At 37.0% G+C, this 19,875-nt stretch overlaps 1 protein-coding gene across 1 annotated transcript in view; it reads right to left on the bottom strand.

The window, feature by feature from the left end:
- Nucleotides 1-1,032: 1,032 nt before the first annotated feature.
- The window catches only part of LOC129272489 (uncharacterized), a 35,061-nt gene continuing 16,218 nt past the window's right edge, over nt 1,033-19,875 (bottom strand). The window contains exons 2-7 of the mRNA XM_054909631.2: nt 19,427-19,569; nt 12,901-15,664; nt 11,826-11,931; nt 7,829-7,985; nt 5,529-5,604; nt 1,033-4,907 (exon numbers count right to left, since the gene is read on the bottom strand). Of these exons, the coding sequence (XP_054765606.2) occupies nt 4,752-4,907; nt 5,529-5,604; nt 7,829-7,985; nt 11,826-11,931; nt 12,901-15,664; nt 19,427-19,569 (3,402 nt within the window). The 3' untranslated portion in view covers nt 1,033-4,751. The remainder of the gene's footprint in view (nt 4,908-5,528; nt 5,605-7,828; nt 7,986-11,825; nt 11,932-12,900; nt 15,665-19,426; nt 19,570-19,875) is intronic.

Below are 19,875 nucleotides of genomic sequence, written 5' to 3' on the forward strand. Positions count from 1 at the left end.
AGTACCGATATAGCATACCTGCAGAGTGGTGTTGGTGCAAAGCTTTTCTGATTGGTCAGCTTATGTCATCAAGCTTTCTGATTGGTCAATTTTTCCATGTAGCCTTAAATTGTTCCCTCCTGTGATAAATTGTACAGGTCTTATGTACTGAAGGAACTTTCAGAGATGCCAAATTTCCCTTTCACTACATACAAGAAAACTTGAGGTGAGGTGATTGGGCACCCGGTAGGATTTATTCATTGAATGCTTTAGCGCTTACCGGTATATGGCGGCTCAGCTACAGCCGGGGTAATGATATGATACCAAGTATCAAGCGCAGTAGAGTATATACAGTTATAGTAGCTGCGCTATATAAATGGAACATATTATTATTATACAGCTGGCTATAAACTGATGTATAATGTGGCACCACTCTCAGAGTTTTATCCATACTGAAAGGGACTAAGGACTAGAGAATCAGGGGAAGATCAATCCAAAAGTTCTGATTTTATGAATAGATAGTAGAGGATAACTACACTAAATCTCATTCTATTTCAAAATCAAACAACCCACCTCTTTACCCTAAGGTAAATACAGGAAACAAATCCATCTTTGAAAATACTATTCCAGAAAAGGCAACAGTTTGTAAAACATTTAGTATCGACAATTTTCAACAAATATAAGTTTAACTATGTGAACTCAGACTTAGTGTGTTCTACTTAGTTTATGATATAATAATGCTTCCATGATGACACCAGTCAAACGATATTTGAAAACCGTCATCTACATGGGGTATATGTAACTGAGCCTAACAGTTAGCAGCTCTCATCTATAACACAATAAAAGCTGATATAACGAGTTACATTTCTAATCACAAGAGGTATGCAGAAAAAAGATACAAGATGAAAATGAGAAATCACAAAAATACATTTTTTTTCATAAATATCAAAATTCTATCAATACACATGGATAAACCTCTTTAATACAAGAATAACTGACATTAAAATCAACAATATCATACCGTTTTTCTCTTTTTTGTATTTTTTTTTTCTTCAGTGATACCAAGAGCATCACACACTTTTTCATGAACATTCACTTCAATTCTTTACTTGAAATTTGATACAAACTTATGTTTTCTTTTTTTTTCATGGTTTCTTTCGCTCTGGCAAGAAATTTATTCCTAACACGCAAAAAATTACTCACATTTTACCAATCACAATATTATAATTATATTACCGCGTATTCTGCTGTCATAAAGCGCTTAATACATGTACCTTGTAACAGCATGTCTTAACACTTTACATATGTATCATTAGTCTACTGCTCAGACTCTGGAATAAAAACAAATAATAATTCCATAGAGTCCACACAATGCCGACATGGCCTTTACGATTAGTAGTTCCAACATTATGTAACATCAAATACATTAAAAGAAGGGCCGGTAACACAAAGCTTAAGATTGATTGCATTGATTGTTTGTGCAATCAATCAATTTACATCAATAACCAAGCTTTGTGATACTAGCCCATGGTTATCTATGCATACACGTAAATATGAACACTCAATACCAAACTGCAAAGAAACCAACAATGAGTTACTTTATACCGCAATATACATATATAAAACATTAATCATTCATTTTACATTTTTTAACTTGAAAGCAACAATACATCATTTGGGATGAGAGGGAAATTCAATATTTTGTGTGATATGTGATTATAATATCCTCCTCATTCCAATGAGATATCAAACTATTCCTCATTATCAAATCTCATAGATGGAATGTAATCTACAAACTGAGCATAGCAAAATTATGAACTTTTCATCACTCATCAACTATAAAGCAAATATGAATCATTATAAAATCACATACATGTACAGTGCATTTAAGTCGGTCATTTCATCATTATTTCTTCTTACAAAGAAGTATCTACAAGATCATGGGGCGGTAGAAAATCAGGAATCTTGTCTCGACGTTTCTCTTGCTATTTGATCAAAATTGGCAACACATATTTTAGGTGTGTGCGTCACAACATCACTCATTTCATTATCATTTTCCATTTCTACTGGTAACTTTATTCGATTTCAGGTAACAGCCAGACATTCTTACTGCAGAGGAACTTAGTCCCTTTTCTTTTCACCACAATCCTGTCCTACATGTATCCCCCCATCAGTCAGCGATCTCCCACGTCCCTTTCCAACAATCATGGCAATTATCATATATAATGTCCTTCACAGAAACATTAAATGTGATGCTTGCTTCCAATAACCATCTATGCCACAAAAATTTTATTCTTTTTTTCCCGCACATTTCAAAGACCTATTTGATTAGGAGGGGAAAAATGCTGTGACCTATATAAGAATAATTAAATTCTAAACCTACATTTAAAATGCAATAAAATTCAGTTTATGATAGACTGGTAACAAAAGCTATCTGACTCACATTTTTTCTAACATCCATTCAACACCATCGTAGAGAACAAAATAATAATTCTATACAGTGCAGTGTTTCTGAACTCGTTACTCTCACCATGAAAAAAAAAACAAGCACAGTTACATCAAATTACCTCAACATGGCGACACTAAAATGCTTCATGAATTTCATTTACAGTAAAAAAGATAATTTACTCTATTTTTCTGATATTACTCTTTTCTTTCTATTTTAAAAAAAAAAGAAAGAATATATGACAGTGTGAAACTGTAAGAGATCACCAATTCCAGAATTCCAATTCTAGAATTGAAGCATTCATTACTGACCTACTTATCAAGGACAGACTCCGGAGTGCTGTATTCACAGCTGTGTACAAATGATCTTGTCACTCTACAATGTGGGACAGTAGATGGCTCTCTTCTTATCAAACCACATAAACACAACTGCTTTTAATATTTGGTTTAAGATACATCTATCATATCCTTTTCTGCTTTGGACAGGTGATAGGTATCTCATCTTTGGTGAACACTTCATCACAAATGTATTATGCAGCACAAGATATATATTGACATATGTATATAAGCCAACTGTACGCTACATGGTCGCCTGTGAGCATATTGTGAGAGATACATGTAGTATGTACAATACAGAAATTCAGAGAAACCCTGGCCAGAAATTGGACTCAACATATCCTAGAATATACATGTATACTCAGCTAATATCACTTCCTCCTTTCCACAGAGGGAGAAATTATATATATGTTTATATAATTAAAAAAAATACTGCTGTATATCTTGTAGAACCTATACCCTAACTTCTTCACAGATTATTTCTGAATTTAATCCTCTGCCACAACTTTTTTCATCTCCGAAATTACAAAAATACATGTAGGTGTTCTACGTGTACTTAAAAAGTGGTTAAATCCCAATGTTTTGCTCAATATACAACATATAATATTCCTTATCCAATAATGGCTCACGAGAGTGATACTTTTCACAATTTTATTTATTTATGCGTTTTTACACTTGCTACCAAAATGTGCAATAAATTACATAAATGTACTGCTTTTCGCAATCTATAATCCATTTCTTTCTTATTCACATATATTTCAATGTACAGGTAAAAATACACACTGTATTTCATACAGTAAGTTTTTTTTTTCAATGGCTTTCAAAAGTTTCTTAGAAAAATACAAATGTATCAGGACACTCCCTCATGGTGAATGCATGAAATGGGAGTTTTAGTTTGCTTCTTTTGACTTTATTTTGGAGAAGGTGATGCTGATAGGATAACACTCATGAAATGAACCTGACCGAGAGCATTCAGTATTTAAAAAGCTTGAAAAATTTTGGAGAGGAAATCAAATTTTCAAAGAAATACCATAGGATAACACATGAAACTGAAACTGTAGAAATCAGTATTTTGCATGAAACCATCAGTATTCTTCTCACTTGTCAGTAATAATTCCTGGAAATCAGTACTATTTGGCAGCTCAGTATAGCCGCTTGATCTTGGGGAATTGCCATTTGTTCCATTCCATCTGGAGCATTCCAACAAGAACTTCCAAGCTCCACTTCTTCCACTTCCTAGGGAGCTTTCAAGCCAGTTTCCAAGCTCGAATGATGGGCATACTGCATTGGCTTACGCATCTTACCAGGTAAAAATTTATAGCCCGGATGCAGAGAGGCAAGTGTAGGCCAACACCTTGACAGTGAACGCTTGGTGTCCCATCAGTCGCAGCATCTTTCACCATTCAACAAAATGACAATGAGCCAAAGTGCTGTTGCAATTAGACCAAAGATAGTAGACTAAATTGGTATAGCGATACTTTATACCATACCAGAATTACTGGTATTAGACCACCTGGTTATTATCTCTAATGCAGAGAGCTTTCATCTCACGAAATGGTCAATTATAAATGAGAATCACTGAGTGATGTCTTATTTTTTTCTTGTTTTTTTAAAGAAAAAGAACAGTACGTAACCCATCATCAATTTCTTTATCCGTTTAAATTGTTGCCATTACCTCAACAATCGTTTCATTCCCATTTTGAAAGATAATACGCAGTTATCTTTCAGTCCTGAACACTGCAAGATAAAACTTTAAAGATAGATACATCCATATGACTGCTTTGAACTCTCAAAGCAAAGAAATTTCAACTTCTTTTCAACACAAATATACTATATCACCAATCACAGATTTTTGCTATCCCGTACGTATACACTTAAAGTGATTGACATTATATAAATAAAGCATGTTCAATATGTATAAAGATATATTTATATATATATAAATAGCCTACTATTAATCTGTACTACCAATCACGGTAGAGGGCTCTTCGTCATCTGTTTTTGGAGGAGATGTTGATAGGTAACGAACGCATATGCTCCCCTCCCTCCCCTTCTCCTAGAGATCTTCCATGTCCTCCGCTGCTCTGGTATCCCGGCAACCGCATCAGGTCGGGGACAACAGGGAATGACGGCCGCTGATGCTGGTCCTGTACGGGAAAGAGCGAGAGAGAGTGGGGGAGGATAGATTGAAAAGATTAAATGTGGTATTAGGAGTTTAGTCTACAAACAATCACTCTACTTCATTATTTTTACTCTGGTATCCCAGCAACAGTTCAAATTACCATATAAACCAAACGGTGTTAGACAAAGAGGATATCACTATCGGACAAAATTTGTATGGCTAAAAGACAAACCTAGACAAACTGGTAAATAGGCCAAATGGTAATTAGACCAAATGTTAAGAAGACAAACTGGTTGTAGACGAACAAGGATAAAATCACGTAGGATGGGATGAAAGGCAAATAGATAAAGCAGGTGTATAGAGTACCGAAGTGTGACGTCATTGTCGTAGCCGACGATCGTCTATACACATTTGTATTTGCAAAAATTACCATCATTCTGAGGTTGCAAGCGATGAAACTCCGTTAGCAGCCACTTTCTCCAATGAGAAACACACTGCGGGTTCATTTGTTTAGAACCAGGCCGCCATGACACCATGTCAACTGACGTCATCGCTTCGGTACTCTATACAAATTGACAATTTACCCCTGATGGACATCAGGAATCAGTGAAATAAAAAGGCTTTATAAATTACAGTAGGGACTTACCCACGAAGTTTCTTCTGTTTCATCTGTACTTCCACTTCTTGAGCAAGCTCTGCTACTATTTTGTGAGGACATGTTACTGAAGAGGACAACAACAAAAAAAAGCATGAAACACTGTTATCACACCATAGCATTCATCAAACAATGAGAAATTCAAATGATTCATATTGAAAACTTTGAATATCAGAATTCTGACTTAAATCTGAAGAATAAGAACCCTGCATATGATAATACTAAAATGTGTCCTGCAACATGTAGGGCAGAAGTCAGCCATAAAGCCATCACTACACAATGTGGTACATGTACAGCCACAAAATGTGACCAGCCACTCCAAAAGCAACACTAAATCGCCAGGGAAGGTTTTCTGTTAATAGCCAAAATAGTAATTTGGTCTTCAAAAAGCAAATATTTTAAAAATAGCTTATCAAGGGGAGCGTTTCATGAAAGGACTTGTCGGACGTTTTATCCGACAAGTACCATCAGACAGTAACTATAGTAACAGTGGCTCTCAGCCAATCATAATGAAGGAAAGATGTCAGATCTGACAACTTGTCAGACAAAAATGTTGATGAAACGGTCCCCTGAAAGGGTAATTCTCCTTTTTCATACATGTACTGTCAAAATTTCAAACTGTGAAGTTGAATAGAAAATGAGATACAAGAGTTTCTTTGACACAACTTTTTTGCAGACTGCCCAGGGAAGTTTCACTGAGATTGCAGTGTGCACATCTCATGCTAGAGTGAGCCCCGAACTTCAAACGTTGTTTTCTCTTCTTTTTTTTAATTCAACAATATACTTGTATGGGTTATTGTTGACTAAATTGACAAGTTATGTATCATTTCAATCAAAACTAGGGACCATAACCTGTCCAAATATTCTTGACATAATCCCACTTGGTTGATCGACGATTCAAATGTAATATCACACAAAACTTTTCTGAAATTAAAGGAGAATGAAACCTTTGGAACAAGATAGCTTGTGTGAAAACAGAAAAATCTAAGAAACAGATCAACCAAAGTTTGAGAAAAATCTGACAAATAATGAGAAAGTTATGAGAATTTGAATTTTGTGATCACTAATGCTATGGAGATCCTCACATTGGCAATGCAACTAAGATGTGTGATGTCACTTGTGAACAACTCTACCCATTACTTGAGTATATATTTCACTTAAACTGCCTCTTTTATCACATCTCACTGTAGATCATGTGTTCTTTCTATAGGAGGGCGTGTAATACAGATTTTAAAAAATACATCACGGATAAAGAGTTTGTATCACTTAAGAAAAAGCAAAAAGAGACAATTTGGGGTATTTTATAGTTCATTAAAGGAAAGTTGTTCACACCTGACATCACACATCCTTGTCGCATTGCCAATGGGATAATCTCCATAGTGTTAGTGATTGCAATATTCAAATGCTCATAACTTTCTCATTATTTGTCCGATTTTTCTCAAACTTTCTTTGTTCTTATTCTTTGACTTTTCTGTTTCGACACAAGCCTATTTGTTCCAAAGGGTTCATTCCCCTTTAAGTTCTTAATCTGCTGAATTTTTAAAGTATTAAGACACTGAATTTCTTATAATACTTCAACAGTATGCTGGTGTGAAGGAAACTCCTTCTGTGACCCACATTATCAATTGAGCACTGGTGGGCCAACCAGCGTGACACATACCTAGTCTTTTCCATAAGAAACAAAAGCCATAATTGTTGCAATGGCCCTTAATGACATTCTGGGGCCCGTCTTACAAAGAGTTGCAATTGATCAGATCAACCATATCTATGGAAAGCCAGTAATGTCAACATCTAAAATCAATGTTTGTTCAAAATATTTTCTAGATATGTTGTATATTCATATTTCTATTCAATTTCTTGTGAATTTAGTGTGCTTTTCTTTGTTTACTAAAAACACTGAGCAAATATCCTGAAGAAAAAATTATGGCATTGATGGATTTCCATATAGTTGAGGCTGATCTGAAAGAGTTACAATTGATCCAATCAATCGTAATTCTATGGAAATCCATCAGTGTCATAATTTTTTCTACAGGAAATTTGCACAATGTTTTTTTGTAAACAAAGAGAAGCAGAGCAAATTTTCAAGAAAACAACGAATGCATGAATATACATCAAAGTTTTTTTTAGCAAATATTTGAATAATCATGCATAATAGATGTTGATGTTGCTGGCTTTCCATAGTTGCGATTGATTGGATCAATCGCAACTCTTTGTAAGACAGGGCCCTGATCTATCGTAACTCTATGTAAGATGGGACCCTATTCTTATTTTGTTGCTGAGTTTGTTCATACCTGGTGTATCCATGCAAGAACTTGCAGAAGGGCCCCCTCTCACACCTCCCTTCTAACCACTGGCCGCAGGTCACATGACTGGTGTCGTGGGAGTAACCGCACATGTTGTTGGTACAGCAGCCCTCTAGGAACTCCTTGCATACATTGTTAGCTCCACCTAAGTCAACAACAATGAAACAATACATGTATAATGACGATGATTAATAATAATAACAACAACAAGAACAATAATAATAATAAAAATAATAATAATAACAACAACAATAATAATAATAATCATAATGATAATAACAACAGCAATAATAATAATAATATAAATAGTAATAATACTAAATTTATATACTCCTTGTCACATCCAAATGACAAGCTTTAATTATGATATATATATTACCCTGGTTGTCGTATTCTGCCTTGCTCTCATTTAGTGCATACACAATCTCCACTCCCTTGGGAGCATTCCAGCAATGAGCAGTCACTACCCTCTCATAGCTATCAAGACATTGACATTGACGTCTGCATCCTATCGGGTACCAATTTAGCATCTGATGTGAGGAGTGGCCAAGTGGGAATTGACGCCTTGCCAAAGAACCACAACAAAATCTACATACAGGTATACATATGTACATGTAGACAATTCTACTTAGAAATTTGTGAAGGAGAAGTGAATCTTTTCTGCCACTCTCCACACAGGGGTGGTATACCTGATCAGGGGCCTGTTGCAGAAAGAGTTGTGTTTAAACGCAAGTCAAACTATCAAGCGCAAGTCCTGAATGCGGGTGCTTCATTGGCTGAAAATCAAGTTGCGCAAGATTTTTTGAGTTGCATTTGATCGCAACTCTTTCTGCAACGGGCCCCAGGGTGTTTAATCTGTGGTAATAATGTCCAGCATCTAGAACATTTGTATTAAGCACTATATAAATATATATGAATTGCATTAATTTAAATCAATGAATTTATATCGTAAAAATAAAGATTTGCACTGTCTGTAGCACCTTTTGAAAAATAACTCTTGAATTCATAATTCAGAAATCAAGAGTTGAGGGTATACATTATGTTCCTGGAAAAATATTTCACTTACATGCAGACATACATGTACATGTCGAAATTCGATTACAAATGCATTGCATCCCTTCCTCATTCACACTATGGGAGCATTTCATGAACTAAATAGTGGTTTCACTATTGTTATAAGCTACTGAAATCCTTGCATCTGATTGGCTCAGAGCAAATTTGTTAGTAACAGTACCTCCTTGTATAAGTTGACCTTGTTTGAATAACAAGGAACAATATATATCAAGAGGAAGCCATATCAGTGCTGTATACATGGGACCTTGTTTCATATAAAACTGGTAGTCATCCGTAACAAATGCTAGGATTCAATAATTCCAGAGGTGGGGCGAGTAGGAAGGGCAGGGGGGGGGGGTTGAGTATTTCACTTGGTCTACAAACAGTTACGTCTTCGATAATAATACCACATGGGCTGAAGTAAACCCATTTGGTCTAATACCAACCTAGTAAACTTCCCAGTTAGTCTAATACCTAGATGGTCTCATTTTCACTTCCTCTGTATTTTGCACTTGGATGCATGAAAATTTGATTCATAAACAGTTCATCTTGGAATCGTAAAGACTATGAACAGTTCAGTATTAGACTAAATGAGTATAGCCTAACTGGAAATTAGAAAAATCGGTAGATGGGCTAATGCCAATCACACCAAATAGTTAATACATGTGGAGAATTTGTTGATGAAGTACTATTAGGCCATTTGGGACAAGACCAAATGGAATTCGACAAAGTAAAGTGGCAATTTACTCTGGGAGATATTGAGAGAAAGAGAGAGAGAGAGAAAGAAAAAGTAAGAGAGAGAGAGAATAGGGGGGGGGGGGATTGTATCAATAATCTTTGAGTCTGAATGCATTGTCCATGCATTAGGCACACAATGTTGTAGAAGGAAGTATAACCTTAGAATGGTCCTCAACATTGGAATGCGAAGGATGAAAGAATGAGAACTCATTTCTTGTCTAGGATTGTCATCCCTTTCAATTCTTGGAACACATACAGTACATTGTACCTTCAGCCAAGCATGTATATGCTTTCACACATTGACATTTTAGCTAGCATTTGTTGATGAGACTTTAATATGGCAAGCCATTTTCCTACAAGCAAATTTCTTGACATTTACAATTGCCTCTTGTTAAAAACACAAAATCATTTCTTCATTAAATAATTTAATTCATTGATATTTTTTGTTATGAATAAAACAGCAACTTTTTTTTTGCTCTGGCGACAATTGCTACGCTTTGAATTCCACACACTAATCAAATGACTTTTCAACGCTAAATTAAATACATACAATACCCTACCCTAACACAAAACCCAACAGAAAACCATACTGCAACCCTAACACTAACCCTTCAACTTAGTCAAAATAAAGCACGGAGCAACTGTCGAAGGAAAAATGTCATGTCACCGATGAAAAAACCTTGCCATACAGCCCTCATAAGGTGCGTTCAAGTGATTTTTACAAGAATCACTATCAAAGAGCTGATTTGAAGCAATTGTGGATCAGCAGCAATCACATTTCAAAGCAATGTTCAATATTAATTTTGTAGTTGATAGACTTCTCCATCATGACAGAAAGAAAATAACGCTTTTCGCAACCCTGTATCAAATGTTAGCCTCTTTGAATACCGATTCTCAGGTGATGGTCACTTGATCATAACCTATTCAGAACTCTTAAAGATATGACCAAGTAATTAGAAGCAAGTTCCAGTGATGCCAAAAAGAAAAGTTCCAGTGACGCAACTCCATCTCTCATCTCTGTATGAATTATCATCAAAACCTCAGGGCCTCTATGCGCTATCCAATGTCACTGAACAGTACGTTCCAGAAAAAAACAACTGCAACTGCAAATCATCAATGCTTAATCACAACTTAATAATATGCTTGATAAATGACCTTTCATCTGATACAACATATATTTTTTCATCTACTTCACGTTTGAAGGTTACAAAATGTCAAAAGTTGGTGGACAGTCTCTGAATTTCCTTTTTCTTCCTTATTTCCTATTCCTTGGTTATTTTCGTTGATTAATATCATATTAAAGAGTATATGGAAAGTTTGAGACAAGTGATTTTCTTTTTGAAATTCAGATGTCTGCCAAACCATTTTTCTGTTCAATTTATTTGTGCTCTCTTACTAGTATGTGTGAAGCACTTGTTATAATAATACACACAACATGGAAGAAGAGACTCTAAACTTTCCACTAACACTAAATCATATTTGTGATTACAAGTAAATTATGATAAAGCATTGACCATCTTTAGTTGATTTTTTTCTGGGACACCCTGTACACAAGTTCATCAACAGATTTTGCAATCCCTCTTTATGGAATGCTGACAATGAAAGATGTCAAGTGCAATCAGTGATAAGAATTGCCATCAATGATATAAACACACTTGCCTATCATCAGCCACACAACTGAAGGTAGATGCTTTTGTCTCATTGTTCTTAAGATAGGGGTGAATGTAATTACTATGCATGGAGTAATATGATCCAGTAAAATAATTACAGAAATATTTGGACATTGTTAAAAGAGATGAATTTGTCCTAAGAGTTCTTAATCATAATTCTTTATTTTAGGATCTACACTTTGCCACTCTTTACCTGAGGTTTTTAAAAGGGTTAGCATTCGGGTGTGAACATTGATATCTTTGACTGAATAATAATTTTGAGACTTGACTGCTCATTGCTTAAATGGTCCCAAGGGAGTGGAGATTGTGCATGAATTGCATACAAGCAAGTCAGGATATAATGAATGGGTTAATGAAATATCTGTCAAGTATGAAGGGATGCTATTCTGATGTGACAAGCACAACATATGATATCAAAGCAACAATATTTTGTGAGTGCTTCCCTAAAATGCTTTGAAATTATCTTTGGACAAAATATTCAATACTTCCTTGAGTGTCCATCAATCCCAGGTGACCATACTTACTTCTTCTTTTGAATCTGCCTTGAGATCTTTGAGGAGGATGTGATTCCAGTGGTTGGTCTACCAGGAGGCCCTCATGAAGAAAGGTATCATCTTCATCTGGGTACATCTACAGAAAGGACCGGATAAAGATATTGCCAAAGATGTTGAAATCATAAAAGGGGCTAATCCATAACTGAATATCAAATTCCATCTTTTCTCTACAATGAATTCACAAACTAATCATACCATGATAATTTGAGAGCATTATACCTTTTCATATGAAGGTGAATCATTGCAAGAAGACCCTGCATATATGGGGTTAGGAGTATATGCCTATTATGGAATCATTGAAATACTTTTTATCTAGAAATTTAATAAACTCTGAAAAAACAAAGTCATATTTCCATTGCACTGTGTGATGAGGATAATGAGTGTACATTTCCTGTAACACAAGAAAAAAATATGTCCCTATATGCTCTGAGAGTAAAATAAATAGACAGAAATATAATGTTGCTGTGTCCCATATGTGAGGAGGAAACAACATTTTGAAAAAAAACCATAACAATTTGGATATCAATGTCAGGTCTAGGATGGGCTCTTTAAAAGTAGTGATTTCTTCAAATACAATTTATTTGGAAATGATTGAAATTTGACATTGCATTGAATGTACCAGCAGGACTTTAAAATAATTTGTAGATCTCTTAATTCCTGGAAATCAAATCATGAAAACTATCATTTTATATTTTCTTAATATCATAGTTCATTAAGAATGAGACCGGTGGTGGAAACATCTGGTAACACGATTTACTAGACAGATTACTAGCTTATTTGCATTTTTTTCTTTATAAAAATGTGTAAACTGTACACTGTACATTGCAAATATATTTTTTTTACAAAAATCAATTGACTTTTCAAATTTGGATCAGTTTGTAATTGAAACAAATTATGGTAGACTTAAAAGAAAAAATAGTTGGGTCTCAACCCACTCCACAGATATATCTCCTCTGTCAATTTGGGCCACAGTTAAATTCATAAAATGTATGTTAGCATATACTTTCACTGTGAATAACAGTGAAAAATAATTTCTTTTTCTCACCAGTGGTGTATCATGGTCAAGTTGTTGCATTCCAGGAGGTCTGACACCATAGAATCCCCAGTTGTCGGCTATGACTGCCCCTCCTGCCCTATGGCCCCCTCCTGGGTCTTGTATATCTGCACCAGCTCCTCCAGGGTAGGTACACCTCCAAATGCCTTCGGAATCTCTGGGTTGGTTAGGGTACAGAGGAGCAGGACCAGTACTGGTAAATGAGTCTGGGAATTTACCAACTCCGAACCCACCAGGATGCAGCTGGGATGTCTGGCTGGTGCTTCTGGCAGTGATGTCCTCTGGTGGCTTGGAGGGTTGAAGACCTTGGTCCCTGCCATACAGAAACATCTGAGGAGCAGATCCCTGGACTGGTTTCCAAACGTTACTTATGTTACCTCCAGAAATATGAGAAGACACAGAGTCCTGACCAGAAGGGTTTGATGTACTTCGGGTGTATTTCCTTGGTTCGAATGGCTGAAAGTCCACTTTATCTTCTGAGGAAAATCCAAGAAGTTGTGTCTTTGATTCAAACTGAATTGGCTTAAAGTGTGAGTCTTCTGAAATGAAAGGTCTTTCAGATGAGGATGTTAGCTCGGCTCTATCTTTTGATAAATCAGATTTGTCAGGACTGGCAGAAGAAGGTCCTTCATTTTTCTTCCAGCCTGCAGACAGGAGATGCTGGCTGACAACTGTGCCTTTGCCTGACCCTAGAGAATTTCCACAGAACCCTTGCTGACTGTTTGCAGAAGAACCCTGCTGACTGTTCAGGCTTCCTTCGTGAATCACTCCAGGAGACTTTTCCTTCGGGGTACGGTCATTGTCACTTTGATCGCCTTTGTCTCCTTTTACATCATGCACATCCCTAGGAACTTCCTCAACCCATTCATCTTCAGATATCATCTCGTCCGTTTCAGTTCCAGGGGGGCTTGAGTCATCGCTGTTCTCAGCATCACTTCTTGCAAAGTCAAATCGGGATGAGCTTCGGGAGCAGAGATACTTTGGGCTATCCACAAGACTATCTTCAATGACGCTCTGCTCATCCTGATGAGAGCAGCATGATGTACCACATGGCTGAGGACTCAAGAGGCATTCCAGGGAGCACACAGATGATGTTGTGTCCCTATTGTGAGAAGCTTCCCAGAGTTCTCTTATACTGCTGTCATTACATGGACTGGTAGAGCAGCTATTGAACTGACTGTTGTTGTGACTGCTATAAGGGCTGCCATAGACACCACCCTCAATGAAAGTAGACATCTTAGACATAGGTTGAAATCCAGAAAATATGTTTTCATCCCATGTCACAATCTTTGGAGGGTGAAATTGCGGCTGTTTGGAATCATATGTTGCCCAGAGAGCATTATTCATATCCAGGGAGTGAGCTTCACTTGAAAGGTTTAGTAGTGAACCATCTTTGTGAGATGAGCAAATGCTTTGCACTATGCTGTCATCATCTGCACTGAAGGACTGGTCACTTGGTAAGCCTGGTATGCCAGGTGTTGATTGCAGCGGGCCTTGGGAGCTGTCACTTGAAATCCCCCATCCTGAGGGAGTGCCCGGTCCTTGGGGATCGTAAGGATTGGAGTGTGCATGGGTATGGTCACAGATACGCAGGAGGCTGTCATTGTTGCGTCCAGTCCCAATGGGAGCATTGCGTGGCGAGATGGGAGCACTATCCATGTGATGGTGATCAATGTCAACTCTCAGCTCTCCTGTAAGAGATGTTGCATCAGAAAGATCTTCAAGTGCAGAATCTCCGAGCAGGCTCCTTGGACTGGTTGGATCACTTCCATGATGGTTGACATCAGGAGCACCACTTGATAATGAAGTACTTGGGGGGCTGCTAGCAGTAGGCAGGCAAGATCTTGCATTGTTTTCCCAGGGCTCCTGCAGGCCTTCACACGATGGACTCCCTGGCACAAGATTCTTCTCCCACATAGATGATGATAGATTGTGTTGACCATTTACATCTATGGGAGCCATGCTGACCTCACGTTTGAAGTCACCTATTCTTGTGGAACCTGCGTACCAATCTTTTAAGTTGTCCCCTCTTCCTAGCATATCCTTATCCTGGTCATCGATCAGCAGTCCATGGATAGTTAAGCTCTTTGTAAAAGGCTTGTCATCGTCACACTCCTCCATTATGCTGCGACACAGTGTCTCAGCCATTGTGTTGACTGCCTCTTCCAGACGCTCTTCTTCATTACTATCACCATTCGCCTCAAGGAAAACTTCCTGACTAGCCTCTTCTGTCGCTTCCAAATCACTGCCATCCAATGGGAGATTCAAGTTAGCTTGACCTTCCCCACTTTCACTGTACCATTCAGGAAACATGTCACCTTTCTTCCAGCCAGCTACATTCTTGTACTTTCCCTCTACTCTGTCAACTCGACTGCCCCAATCCCAGTCTCGGTGATGCCGCTTTGCACTCTTGTCTTGGCTGTGGCCATATGTGCGGTGATGACCCTTGCGTCCTTGGTACTTCGGGACAACGAATGTAGGACTCTTGTTCTGGTTGCGTGAGAGGCTGCTAGGAAGGCTTTGAGCTCGCTGGTACTGATTGCCCTGGAAACCCACTGGAGAGTGACTGTTGCGGGAGACCGAGGCAGATACACTCTTGTCTGGTAGAGTCTCCAGCTCACGATCGCTGGGGGGATTAGAGATGGAGCCTGTTGAGTTGTTGCGTTTGGCTTTTGATTTCCATGCCCCTTTTGGTTTGATGTCTGCTGCCACAGCTTTGGACTTGTCGCTCAGAGCAGGAAAGGCCTCATAATACCTGTGATGTATGAAACAGAGATGATAAGAATATGTTATTATTCATGAAGTACTCTTCACTTTGCATCTACATACTAGGTAATAACAACATTACTGGAAGGTAGTCTATCACATGAGGCAAAATCTCAACTTGCAGGTGTCAATTGTGGGTGGAGCAACAGATGAAAACTTCCAAAGGTGTGAATTCTAATACATTACACATCTTTATACTAAAGACAATACTAAAGACAAGAGTATCTCTCAAGAATCCTCAATGGAGAATGCAGGAAAGCCACTATGAAAATGCATATATGTAGCACCTTCGTGAAACTCTAAGTTACCATGTGGTCTTTCATAACTGTTCCCCAAATTCCCCACTGTCTTGTCCAGATGAATGTCAGGATTTTTTTTACAGCAATGTTCGTTTGCAGGATTCCTTTATGAAAGACCAAGCTCTGACTTTTGGTGGGATGCCTACATACATGTATCCATGCAGGAAATATTACATACTGCAGATAGAGATTACAAAGCAATATCCTGACTGACCTGAACAAAAGTGTGACAGGAGACAATATTTGTTATGACATATTACCTTGTCTAAAGTCTTTTTATCTGCAGAGGAACCTCTGCAGTTCCCTAATATATATTCCAATCAAGCTGGAAAAATTGGAAAATCCCCACACTTTTGTACACAATTATACTACAGCTGAACTGTACAAGTTCTTACATGCCAGAAGAGTTCTGAGCACTAATTGGAGAAGTGAAAGTACACGTAGGATGACATGAAATGAGTTGCACAATTTTCTGGTCGTGTGTCAGCAGTACGCTCAGACCATTCATATTTCCTTTCAAGTCATAACCCAGACCTGAGTCACCTTGAGAGGGTTTATGAATTCCTCATCATGCCAGCAGCACTCACCGCCTGCCATTCATGATAATTTCTTACAATGTGGACCTTGTGCTTTGGTAGAAATGTTGCTAAGTCATTAGAGTGTCTTGAATGGATTCTTGTAAATTTGACTTCTGCATAAAGCGGGAGGATGTGCATAATACATTGTATGTTTATGTGGAAGAGAAAGAACTTCAACACAAATGATTATAGCCACGAGGCAGATAATGTCTGGTTTAATAAATGTAGAACACCATCCCATAGTGGGGAAGAGGAAGAAAGAAATGGAGAGAGAGAGAGAGAAGGGAGGGGAGGAAGAGAAAAAGGGAAGTGAAGAGAGGTGAAAAAGGAAAGACCGATACAGAGGGGTACACAAATTTTGTGCATGTTCAGTACATGACAGCACTGACAAAAGAGTTAAGGACTATAGAGCAAAATAAATGGAAATCAATCACACCATGACAATTGTTCAATGTTTCAGCCAAGTATATTCCTTACCAAATGGACGTGGAGCAAGTACCCAAATCTATAAAATGCAAACATAAATACCTCCAGGCCCTCTCAACCGTATCATCAAGAAGATTGCTCACATTTTATCCCAGGTCAGTATTTACCTTAAATGTCCATACACCTTCGTGGCTAGCTTGAAGTTTTCTATAAAGTCATTTCTGTATGTAATACATGTAAGTGATTATAATCCCTAATATTAACATTTGATTCTTGAACTATAAAGTCCCTCCACATAATTTGGCTTTATCAGAAAAAAACAATTGATATGAATCAAATAAACTGAGGACAAATTTTGAAAATGAAAGTTGTATTACATGTACAAAATTTGCTACAAAAAAAAAATCAGAGCCAATTACGATGCACTATTAAAGCTTACCCCTGCTTTCCATACCATTTCTGGTTTTGTTTGTGTCACTCAAAAAGGGATGTATATTTTTCCTTTTCTACTATAAAGCTATAGCCTAACATTAAAGAGGTCTAATTTATAAAAAAAAAATACTGAACTGATTTATGCCGTATAACTACTGTACTATTTCTCATATGAAAGAAAAATACCAAGGAAGAAACTACATGTAACATCAAATTCATGCAAACGCTTTTAAGATACACTGTATCTGTGACTAAAAAATCAACATTTGCTATAAAATCTCCCAAGATTAATACATGTAACACTTAGTGTATGGGATGAAATTAAGGTCGTGACTGTTTCTGGTCACTCTACATTTTACTTTTAGAAGCACTAAATAACAATTTTCGGGCACAATTTTTTTTTCTGGGCTTCATTTTTATAACATCCAGACACAGGTGACAAGCAGGACCTTGTAGCTCTGCTTTTTCAAAGTCAAATAAATCCCTTTAACCCTATGTAACTGGAAGAAAAAAAATTGCTCAAGGGGGGGGGGTGGGAGGTGTATTCCCCATAGCATTGCACAGAGAAAAAATATCAAAAAAAACGGTTAAGTCATATTAAAAAAAGAGGTCAGAAACAGAATGGTAAGAAAAAAATATCATTCTTTTCTCCCAATTCAGAATGGTTTAACAGTGTACAAAAGTTTCTATTCACTTACATTGTTGAGTCTGCAAAGTATTCATGATGATCTATGTTGTTCTACATGACATGATACAAACACCTTTGAAAAACCATTCTCAATCCAAGCAGCAAGTGAGGAAACTTCTCAAATGCAAAAATTTAATTGCCAGCACCAAGAAGACTAATTGGACAATTCTTGTTCAAAGTAAGATACAAGTCCTATTTAGATCTGTCAGGAATCACTGCCAGGGATCATTAATATATATTCTATGGCAGTGTACGATGTATGTACATGCAAAGTTACATGTGAGTACATGTTCGGGCAGCTGCATCCTGTCTCTTTCAACTATAACCAGTTCCTATGGTAACACTTTAGCATTACTGACCAAAATGCCTTGACCTCCAAAGTAGGGGAATTTCAGCAATTAGTCATAATTGCTCAATTTCATCAGAAAACATAGCAATATTCATATCCTAGCTTTAAGGTCTATACATGTACAGTCATGGACGGAACATGTTTTACGACTTATTGAAAAATTGTATATAATGTATAATCAAATATAAATGTACCATTTTTTTAAATCAACGTTTAACAGTGTAACTATCCAAGATTAGAATGGCAAGTACTATATGTACATGTACTTTTATGCATGTGTGTTTTTTTTTTCTTTCTGATGTCCGTTTCAACAAATTGCCAGTCCCGCCCCATTTTACACCTTCTTGTATAGTAACTTTGCCATTATTGTAAACTACCCTGGAAACCTTGATTGTGATTGGCTGCTGAGCCCTGTTACCATGGTAGCTGCTATAATAGAAAAGTTATCATACATCTAGCTATAACTTTTTTATATGAAACTTGCTCCAGATGTGGTCCATGCGTAAAGGCTTAAAATTTGAATTATTGAACGACACAGGTCAAAATAGTCCAGACAATTTCAGCACTGTGTTTAGGAGAACCGGTTATGGACCAGAGAATGTTTCTGAAAGGAATAATTGAGAAATTTTCTTTCATGAAATTGTAATAAAGATCCTAATCAAATGATTGGCTGAAATTATAATGTGACTGGTTATTTATGTCAGCTAAAAAATGCTATTGACTGGTACCAGGGACATGACGTCCCTGCTGGTACTTATGACTAGTTCTATTGAATAGTCATGGTTTTAATATTAAGATGAGGATGGGTTATTAAACAGCAAGGATCCACATCTTTCTCATCGGTCAGGCATTATTACCAATACAATACCTTTGAAGCAGTCAAATGTTCCAAAGGTACCTCATGCAAGCAATTCTTTATAATGCTCTCAATAAGGTGTATTATGTACACTATGTTTCAAAAATCAACTTGGACCTTTACCTCTCTGTCTGGCTCGCTCCATCGCTGGACTTCTGTGAGTTGTTGTCCGGGGAATGCGAGGGTGTGGCATTTTCTTCCCTCTCCTCCTGGACTTTCTTTAACTTGAGACACAGCTCCTCAACGAGGCCTTCGATGCCACAGTCCTGCATAGGAAGAAGCAAAATAATAAAATAAATAAATACAAATAATAAATATAAATGATTATCATTCATCTTTATATATAATTGATTTATTGATTGATTATTTGATTTATTAATCAATCAACTGACTGACTCATTGTTCAAATGACTGATTGATCAATTATAAACTGATTGATAGGTTGGTTGACTGATTGATTGACTACTTGATTGATTAATTGAATGATTGAGCCAGGTATCATCATACAGTACATGAAGCAGTAGGTCCATGCATGTATGTAGATAAGATTTGAACATGGTAGTAGGTACATG

The sequence above is a fragment of the Lytechinus pictus genome, chromosome 12 (genome assembly GCF_037042905.1).
Source record: "Lytechinus pictus isolate F3 Inbred chromosome 12, Lp3.0, whole genome shotgun sequence".
In the NCBI taxonomy this organism is placed as follows: Eukaryota; Metazoa; Echinodermata; class Echinoidea; order Temnopleuroida; family Toxopneustidae; genus Lytechinus; species Lytechinus pictus.